General features: G+C 33.3%; 1 protein-coding gene across 1 annotated transcript; it reads right to left on the reverse strand.

Annotated features, from left to right (window-relative positions):
* Nucleotides 1–6,700: 6,700 nt before the first annotated feature.
* LOC129240448 (glycine-rich protein 3) lies at nucleotides 6,701–7,053 on the reverse strand. Its single transcript, XM_054876240.1, has 2 exons — nucleotides 6,828–7,053; nucleotides 6,701–6,762 (listed from the first exon to the last, which is right to left on the reverse strand). The coding sequence occupies exons 1-2, from the start codon at nucleotides 7,051–7,053 to the stop codon at nucleotides 6,701–6,703; spliced, it is 288 nt and encodes a 95-aa protein (XP_054732215.1).
* Nucleotides 7,054–11,250: the final 4,197 nt, after the last annotated feature.

An 11,250-nucleotide genomic window follows, 5' to 3' on the forward strand; every position in this document is an offset into this window, starting at 1 on the left:
AGATAATGAAAATAAAAGAGTGCTGGAGTAGAACTTCTATTGGGTGGGAAAATGTTGGACAAATTGAAACATTATTAATAACGTGAAATAAACCTATCCGTTGCTTACGAAAACTATTCCTTAATTGTAAAACTGTACACTCTAACACTGCTGTAACTTTAAGTCAGTGCATCTAAATCGAATATTCACGTTTTGTTGCACTTAATAAATTAAAATGTTGTTACTCTAGCAAAATTTGCTTCCTATTCAAGCATTTATTGTATATAGTAGAGGATCGAATTAAATATACTAGTATTACACTCGGTGAGCCACTTCTGTCATAACTGTTAAAAAATATTGGCACGATCAATTCAAGAAAACAAAAACAAAAAGAAAATTGAATGGAAAGCCGGTTTATCAAAAATTCTTTTCAACCGATGTTCTTTTCTTAACCGATTTTTTATTAATTTCAGTGTCATTTACGTAGCAAAAGTTCGTTAACTGCCTTTGCAAGCGCACTGCCCCATGCAAGCATTTTTGACATGCTTTTGCTAGTTCAATAAGCCAATACCTTATAATTTTAAAACCAAAACACAAAAACAAAGGAACTTGTTTTTAACTTTTTTCGAGTGCATACTATGTACATTCGCATGTTCACGTGGAATCCATAAGAAGGGTTCTCATAACGAAAGTGCAAAAAAAAAATTGATAAGGGTAAACGACAGTGTTAAGCTTTATGCGGCTTGCTCACAAGGTCGGTGTCTTCAAGCGTGCAAAAAACTCATTTCATTGTTGCGTATTGCCTTTGCAATATTGCGTTGTTGGTGTGAATGCTCGATTCGAAAGACTCAAGCAACGAACTCGTTCAAGCAGGAACTTCAACCAATGTATGTATGTGTGTATGTGTAACAGTAAGAATATTCAACGGTCGCTTAATGACACTAAACTACAATTCAGTTCAAGAAAGTGAATGTTATGAAGATGATACTTGTCTGTCAACCCAAAAATGGGGATACACACTTTGGCTGATAATTGTGAGGTTGCAAGAAGTTGCAAATACTCCAAATACGGCATCCTGAGAAAAATTTTAACTTGAATAATGAATGATTTATTTTATGGAGTTATTGCTATTTACAAGCGATAAAATAAGGTTGAGTTTTATAAAAAGTGTAATAAACAAAATCGGGCGAAAATTTTGAGTTGGGTGTTGAACACTGACCTGCTGCACTCTACAGACATATTATATTTTTTCCAAAAATACACCGAATAGAGAAATTTTGCTCCACGTAAATACAAGAACTTAGCGCGGTTTTATATGGGCAAATACATACATTTATAAAACATATCTTAAAAATATTCACTAAAAGTAAGGATAACGCCACTGTAACAAAAAACTTTGGCTGAGCTTGTGTTGTGCGTCTTGATGTTGGTCCATAAATGCAGGGACCGCTAGCCTGCTTTTTAATTAGGTTGGGTTGGTGCCTGACTACCGCTTGGAAGAGCGCCGTATCGAATCTACGTGCATGAAACACCAAATGATAGAACAAGTTTTTTCTAATGGCTGTCGGCCCTCGGCAATAAACTGCTTAAAAATGTAGGCTCCTTCATTTGTGGAGCAACAACTCTGGCACAAAACACTAGAGTGTATCCGTCTTTTTGAAATTTGAGATACTGTTATCAAATTTGTCATAAACTGCCCCAAAAACTCCAATTGCAATTCGGTTATAATAATTGGGCCTTAAAGGGTTAATTCATTTAATTCAAAACCTTCATTGGATTCTAAGCTTCAAGCAGTTTTTTCCAAGCCACGCAGCTTTAAAAACTTAAGGTCAGTTTGTTATTGCTTTCCTACCCACTATAGTGTATTTTAAAAATTTGCCGATGCTAATTGCGTATACTATGTAATCATTAATGACTTTCTCCAAAGTTTTCAGCCAAATTTGCTGAATATGTTTGCATTAAGGGCTTCCAATTTTCTTAAGTGTTATTTGATTCCTGGAAATGGACAAATTTATATATTTCACAGTATGGTAGGTCAGAGACTCTCCACTGTAAATGATGGCTCAGCAGGAGCTTATTTCCATTTCCTCTGGCAATGAACTTATTTCTCTGTAGTGACGCATCGGTCCTCAAGGCGAATCATTTTGTAATTTTGTGACATCCACTCGATATCTGTTATCTGACTTTCTACTGCTATTACTAATTTCCCTATGTTATCAAACCAAGTTCCATAATTTCACACACTCTTTAAGTTCGACAGAATCATTATTCCACTTCGCATTGAACAGTTACATAATATATTCGTCGGTGACTTCATTCCAAAAACTGATCACTAAACATTGTTTTCTACTTTATCTATTCCTTCCCAAGCCCAGATTATTTTGAAGAGACCTGGAGAGACAAATTATGGCATATTACTAATTCATAGCTATTTATTTCTTGTTGAGGACATGTTCAACCACAGGTTTGATAAAAATATCGTCATCCTCAATGAATCTTCCTAAGTTGTTTATTTATTTACTATGTAATAAATGATGATGTATTTCTAAGACATTTTAGTCTTTTAAAAACACATTAACCGTTTTGATGTTACAAAATTTAAAATCAATTATTATTTATATAATGTAAACTTAAAACTAAGTCTAAGAAATAAATATAGTAATAATCAGGCACTTAAATAAGAACATACAAGGTTTGGATTAATAGTAAAATGAGAGAAAAAGACAGACAAAATATAACAACTTACAATACTCATAGATGTAGGGGCAAATTAATATTTTAAAGAAATTTTTCCAACAGAAAATTGAAAATATGATACAAAAACTAAAATTTTACAAAATTTTGAAAAAAAAAATTAAAAATTGTTTGGCTAAGTTTCGGCTTTTTTGCGCCAAATTTTCTGGCCGAAGTTGTCATTCATCGACAAGTTCGAAGCATTGACATTCGCTTATTGTTAGTATCACCATAAAAAAAAAACAAAAATCAGTTTGTCACAACCTCAACAGCATCAAATAGATTTAACCCAGTAAGCCCGATATTACTAGTGGATAACGATGCCAATATGGTAATCAAGGAGCTCTCCACTAACGTGACAACAGCGGCAACAATAAAAATGTCTGAGGTAAAGATAAGCATAATATGCACTTTGTTGTGAAGTATATAGTTCCTAAAAGAGCTTTTAAGAAATGTACCATTTGAAGGATGAATCTTACATTCCATTGAACCCACAAGTATTCCTGTCATAAAAACATATTCTTAAAATCATCTATCATTCGGCATTTGTAGGTAGTATAGTTTTTCACAAAACTGCTTAATAAAATGTTGGCAATATATCGTATAGCATTTCGAAATGTATACAAAATGCAACCAATACAGGCTACCAAAGCTACCTGTGCGTCAGTAATGAAATTGATGTATTCTATACATTTGCATACTTACACGCAATTTAAAGACGACATCTGTACTGTGTTCCAACATTTTCGATGTCAGCCTTGGCAATCAAAGAATCACCGGCACTTCACACAAGAGCCGTGAACATTTTTCTAAAATGTCGTGTTTAAAAGCACTGGCCTCAGCTGTTTTGGAGATATTTTGAGTTTCATGTGGGTAATTTAGGCGTCTTTAAGCATGTAGAATTTTGTCTCTCTCTAGGTTGTTGTCTAATTATGCATAATCGCACAACATCACATCATTTATACCAGTATTAAGAGGAGAAAAACATAACGTTTAATGTTTAAATTTATAATTGTGGACATATAATGCTGTTAGGCGGTAATTTATAGTATTTTTTGTTTGTTTTTGACGACTAATTTAGTGACATTGTCTTGAAGAAATAGTCAATTAAAAAGAAAACCCAAAAAAAGGAAATAATCTTTGACGATAATAAAAGCATATGAGTGTATCTAATACAAAATATTGATGACCTTTCAGCAACGATTATTGATTAATTATTAACAAACTCATTCTCAGTATCGCAGGCCTCAACAATCGAAGGCTTTTATCAAATATGTCCCTCTGTAACTGATCACATGCCATAAATCAGAAGATAAATATAACCAGCTGATGCAAGAAGTGTAATGTTTCTAATATTTCTATGTATATGGAAAATCTATAAGAATACATACACGTCTATGTATATGCATATGCACATAAGACACATACTCCGTCGCCAGATTTTTGCAATAACAAAATATTTTAATAGTTGTGACAAAGTTGCGGATACGACCAAAGTCAATAATAATAATATCATTTTTTAGTTATGCCATAACTAAGTCATAATTTCACTAGTTTAAAACAATAATTGCGAATGTTCCGGGCCTAACGAAGAAAAGTTTTAGTTTTGTTGAAAATTAGTTTCATTCATCAACGTAATTTCGATCAAAAACAACGCAAGCACTTCAGCGCCGCTTTAGCATACCACTTTTGTATAACGATTTACCTTTTGCCTCAAAATAGGCCTCAGTTTCAGCGATAACCGCTTCATTTAAGCGAAATTTCTCCCGGCGATCATTTTTGGGTCTGCAAACACCCGGTAGGCGCTGGAAACCAAATCTGGGGAAGTTCAATTCATGTAGTTTTGCCATCATCAACACATTCTTGCTTTTAGGCAATAGTGGGCAAACGCGGCACCCACTTTGAACAGAGCTTTCTCATAGTCAAAGCTTATGCAATTGGCTTTTATTGTTCATGTTCTATTGATATCTATACGATTTCCGCTACCTCACACAACTTAACTTTTCGATCACCCAAAACGATTTTGTGGGGTTTTTTGATGTTGCCGTCTTATTTGGACGTCCACTGCGTTGTTCATCATCGGTGTCTCCATGAACACGATTGAAGTCAGCGACCCATTGTTTTATTGCTCTTTCTGATGGAGCGGAGTCCCCTTAAAGCCATTGCTTTGCTTGAACGGTAGTTTTCTTCATCAAGAGACAGTGTAAAATTAAAACACAAAATTCTTTTTACACCATTGTTTTGAAAATAACGAAAGTGGCGTCACTTTTAGAGCAATAACTCTCGAGCTAATGAATAGATTAGCATGAAATTTTAACGGATGTCTTTATAAGGTGAGTACTAACAGTAAAAGAGGTGAATGCCATCTATGTGTTAGGCCCGCGACATTTCAACCCCTGTGTTACATGCAATTTTATACTTCGCCTTTTATACTAACACCGTGTGCCCATCTTAAGTTCAGCGGTGAAATTAATAATTATACGAGTGTAAGGGAATCAATATAATTGTCAACGAGAAGTCAACAATTCTTTTGTCCCCTTATTTCAATCATTTTTGAAATGAAAACATTTTGGAACAATATATTATATAAGTGATTAGCAGGAAATTGCTAATTCGATCAGCTGATTTCAAATGTTAAATCTGACTGGATAAAAAATTAATTTTTAAATTTTTTTAAATACATTAATTTAATTACCCAATATATGGATCTGATTGTGTGCAAACACATTTGCTTTGAAATGTGAAATATTCTACTTCATTCATTTTTAAGTAACTAATTGCCCTCTTTTGGCAAAGTAATAAATAATATCCAACATTTAAGAGAACTTTCAAATTCATGGTATTAAATTATATATTAATTTGTTTGTACCAGTTATATGTTAAATTCTAAGAGATTTATTTGGTTATTTGAAGCTATTCGAAAATATGGTACTTGGCCATTAATTATGCCTAGCTCTTACTGACTGTTGAATTTGCCTTCATAAATATTATTACTGTCTAACGTAACTCTTCTCAGCTGATTTAAATACAAATTATTCCAAAATCCGAAGAACGATGTGCAAGTTAATACGCTTACTAACTAACAAAAGCAATTAAAGTAATCTGACCTGAGGAAGTGCTCGCAGAGACGACAGATTCCCGCAGTTAAACCATAATTAATAGTTTCATTAATTTATTGCTCCGAAACTAGTTTAGTTTCTTTTTAAATTAGGAATAGATCTAATCTTGTGTAAATATTTAGCTTGAGGCCATTAGCAAATAATATTAATTATTACTATAAAACAACATACCAAAGCTTTACACAAGCAGCGTATTTTGCATAAAATTTAACTAAGTATTTATTTCGGCTAGGATGGAGTGTGAAATGTGGACAGGAGTTTTCGAATGATCCCCTGGCAATAAGATAATATATTTTAGTAACAAATTTTTCGAACGTATTTTTCAAGTAGCTGTAATATTTTACTACAAAGAATGTCACACAACCTCAAATATTTTGGCTTATTCTAATAAATAGTCTACGTAAATGTAGGTGTCGTTGAGTAGAGAGAGTTTTTTCACAAGCTTTTGGCTTTGGAAGTTGGCTCACTGACACCGCTTGACTTATTTGTAGATGTTCAGCCCAAAAGATATGTCCGACCAGAGCGTACTCCATTTTATAATCTGCGCTAGGTTAGTTTAAATGTAGTTTTTCGAAGTCTATGGAATCAAAAACGCTTATTATCTTCACTTCAGTGTTGTGCTCCACCGCCCCAAGCATATTCTGTCTCTTATCTAATTTTTTAGTTTGAGAACAAAAATAAAAAGCGACTAACAACTTATAAAAGTTTTTTTATCCATATTTTTTCACATATCTTTTATTTTAAATAGAGTATAACTATGCATTTAGATAGCTATAAAACAAAATATGCATACATTTAAAAAATGAATTATCTTAAAGAGTACCGTTCATTTTATGCTTATTCACACTCATTTATTTTTGTATGCATGTCTACCAGTAATGACCATGGAAACCAGGATAACCGCCATAGTAGCCACCATAATAGGGATAACCTGAGTTAAAAAAAACTTTGATAAATGGGCATATTTAGTCATAACTTAAGAAATATTTAACTCACCTAATCCATAAATGCCACCATAGGAAGGATAATATCCACCATAGTAGCCACCACCTAAATATGGATACGAATAGTAGCCATAACCAAACGAGGAAGAGCCTTGCAAATCATCCTTTTCATTTTCGACACCGGCACCAATGTTCAAGTCATATGATTCTCTAGCTGAAATTGTATGTTGTTCTGTTTGTTTAGGATGTGGCACTGTCTCGATTGCACTTATCAGCATTGAGAATACATACAATACTACCACAAACGAAACTTTTTTTAATATGAACAGACTTTTCATTTTCATGATATGCAAAATCCTTTAAGTTTATATTCGATTTAGAGACTTTATGTCGCCTGATTATGTAACAAACCCCGTTTGACAATCACAACTGCCATTTAAATCATGATTGTTTGTCGCTTTTATAATAGGTGCTCAACCCATGCCATTTTTACCGACTATTTTTAGCAAGCGGCACCGAAACAAAAAATAGTTTTCTTACAAAAGCGGCAAGTAATGTTTTTGTAAGAGAAAAAAATCATAAAACAATGAAGAATTACTGAAATACGACTTTTTTTAATTACAAACCTCCTCAAGGTTTCAGCGGCCGGTGTTGGTAGGTTTCGACTTTTGCACATCACCACTGTGTTTGCGGGTATTTAATGCTGAAACTGCCGCAGGGCAAGGGTGAAAAGTTCTGTGATGCATCGTGACCCACGCAAGTACTTGTGTGTTCGCACCGTCTTGTGATTTTATATATGTATGTTTGTAGGTATTTCCTTTAATGATGGGGGAGGTAAAAAAGCTTGCGTGTCTATTTCAACTAATATAATTGCTGCTGCTGTCGATGGCCAAATTGAATAATTTGCTTTATGCATGACCGATCATTAATTGTGATTTTTGTTAAATTGTTAATTTCTTGTAATTTATAATATACTTCATTCCCATGTTTTTTCTGCTTGGACTCCAATGATCTTTATGGGGAAGCTTCGATTCCAATTAACCAAGCAGACATCCTACAGTGTGTCACGAACTGAAAAGTGCAAGAAAGGAAAACGCTTATTTCTAACAAAAACATGTCATTTCTATAACTATAAAATTGCACATGTTTTTATCAACTAATCCTTTGTTCGTTTTATTTATTAGTTTGAGCTCTTCAAAATAGGCAAAATTTTTGACAGTGTTTATTTATTTATTCAGTCTTTGAAACAATTTCTTACAGACTATTAACAAAGAAAAACTTAATACTATATCCCAATTAGCTTCCATATTGTAATTTATTTATTTATTCATAATTTATGCGATATACTGATCTGCATCACTTGTTTAAATTAATACTTGTGAATGTTGTTCTACAACTTTCAGAAAAAATACGTTTAACTTTCAACGACCTCATACATATAGTGGTAAAAATTATTTATCATCTGTATTCTCTATAACAGAGGAGAGCAATTTTGAGAACGCAGATTGTCTCTTTGTCTCACTGATATACCAACAAATTACAGGTAATTCCTATTCAGAAATTTAATTTAACTCTTATTCAATACTGACTAAAAGAAAACATATATACCTACCTATAAATAAATATCGCGCGTACATCCTTTGTTGAATATTTTGGCGGAACTCCTCCTCCAATTTGCGGTTGAGACGCCTGGATGCGTTCCCATTTGGGATATTTTTCTATTGACATGATATTGTGGCATCGTTTTAGGATCAATGGTATTTAACTTGTCATTTTCATCACCATCTATACCAAACATAGTTAAAAATATCCGAATATTCAGAAATACTAATATTAAATAACAAATACCATGAACAAAGCCAGCGTGAGAACTGCATTCATACGATCATGGGTTAACGTCTAAACAACTTGGGTATTGAAAAGCGGAAAATCATTCTAAACTGAAAAAACAATATTTCATAGTCCATATAACGGTAATTTTGTACCATTGTCAATCAATCAATAATCACGCTTTCTATGCGATTAACGAGGTGAATCTGAAATTGGTAAATTAGACAAAATTCATTTTCGGGAACATTTTATTATTAAAAGAGATATTTTTTTTTAACTATAAATACAAACTTCTCGAATATACTTATACATTACATAAATCCAGTTTTTCGTTTTCGGAACTACAAGCGCACACACATTTTCAGAATAGTTCGTTTAAGCAAATTTTGTGCCCATAAGACTCCATTAAAATTCCTTAAATCTATTTGTTACGGCCTATCGATGAAATATTTATGTAGGTTAACTTACTAAATCTTAATGTAATTATTAGCACATAATTTTATAATATTCGAACAAAAAGGTTAAATGTTTTATAGATGACTAGCAAACCCGGCCCCCTTCGCTGGGCACACTAAAATATAATAGATATGGTTTAGAACAGAAAATATATGGTTTTCATACTATTTATTTCTTTATTCTTTATTCAAGCGCTTTGGCATAAACAATATTTTTTGTTTTTCTATTTGTTTTTGAGTAAATATAAAATATAAATTGAAAATCAGGAAAAAAGAAGATTGTTTTTAAATTTCAAATCAATGCATATGAATAACTAAGAAACAATTGTCTTTTTTCCTGATCATCCATGAATTTTTCGTTTCAATTTATATGTTTTATTAAGCATTGGAGCTTTTTTAACCATTATCCATTTATATTTTTCAAAAAAAAAACGAAAAAAATGTTTTTTTCCACCAACACATAATTTCATTTGAACACTCGGATTTCACATTAAATTCTCAAATTTCGGAAGAAATTATTCACTGTTCCAAAATCCACTCCAAAAAAATTCACAAAAAATGTTTACACTTTGCACTTACGTCTTCTCCTTATGGCATCCAAATCAGAAAGAAATATTGACACATTGTAACTCACACTGTCAATTTGACCGTTCAGTTCCGCCCCAAGCGTTAAAAAAGTAAACGACATTATAGCTGTACGCGTTGCCAGTGTTCCGAATTACAACCAAAATTTGCGAAACCCATTTTCAATACTTACTTCACAATGTGTGTAAGTTTGGTTTAATTCGGTGCAAAGACACGTCGAGTCCACGTTTTGGCATATATTTCGAGACCCTATCTACCAATAGGTATCCAAACTATACGGGAACCATCTTCAATACCTACTTAACAATGTGTGTAAATTTGGTTTAATTCGGTACAAAGACACGGCGGGTCCACGTTTTGGCATATATTTCGAGACCCTAGTCATCAATAGGTATGAAAATTACCGCGTATTAAAGCACTTATCAACAGCTTCCATTTGATACCCATATTGTACATACACAACCAAAGGTTACCCGGGTCCACGTTTTGACCTATATCTCGAGACCCTATCTACCAATAGGTATTCAAACTATACGGAAATCATCTTCAATACCTACTTAACAATGTGTGTAAGTTTGGTTTAATTCGGTTCAAAGACACGGCGGGTCCACGTTTTGGCATATATTTCGAGACCCTAGTCATCAATAGGTATGAAAATTACCCCGTATTAAAGCACTTATCAACAGCTTTCATTTGATATCCATATTGTACAAACACATTCTAGGGTCCACGTTTTGGTCTCTATCTCGAGACCCTAGTCACGGAGCGGATGGAAATACTCCGAACTAAAGCATTCACCAACAGCTTCCATTTGATACCCATACTGTACATACACATCCGAAGGTTACCCCGATCCACGTTTTGACCTATATCTCGAGACCCTATCTACCAATAGGTATCCAAACTATACGGAACCCATCTTCAATACCTCCTTAACAATGTGTGTAAGTTTGGTTTAATTCGGTACAAAGACACGGCGGGTCCACGTTTTGGCATATATTTCGAGACCCTAGTCATCAATAGCTATGACCTATATCTCAAGACCCTAGTCACGGAGCGGCATGAAAAATACTCTGAACTAAAGCATTCACCAACAGCTTCCATTTGATACCCATATTGTACATACACGTCCGAAGGTTACCCGGGTCCAACTTTTGACCTATATCTCGAACCCTATCCACCAATAGGTATCCAAACTATACGAAAACCATCTTCAGTACCTTCTTAACAATGTGTGTAAGTTTGGTTTAATTCGGTGCAAAGACACGGCCGGTTAGCGAACACACACAAAAAGTTGACTTTATTTTATACGATTTTTTTCAGTTTGTGTCCGAAAAATCCAAATATCTTAGGGAACCCTATTTTCTTCCAAAATAAAATATAAACTATGTTACTCGTGGATAATGTAGCTTTCGAATGGTGAAAGAATTTTTAAAATCGGTCCAGTAGTTTTTGAGCCTATTCATTACAACCAAACAAACAAACAAAGTTTTCCTCTTTATAATATTAGTATAGATAAAAGTTGTTTTATTTTAAATTGGATTAAATTATATGAATTAATTAAAAAAGTTAGGTAAATATGTATTTATATTGTTTTTGTGAAAT

This window comes from Anastrepha obliqua, chromosome 3 (genome assembly GCF_027943255.1).
Source record: "Anastrepha obliqua isolate idAnaObli1 chromosome 3, idAnaObli1_1.0, whole genome shotgun sequence".
In the NCBI taxonomy this organism is placed as follows: domain Eukaryota; kingdom Metazoa; phylum Arthropoda; class Insecta; order Diptera; family Tephritidae; genus Anastrepha; species Anastrepha obliqua.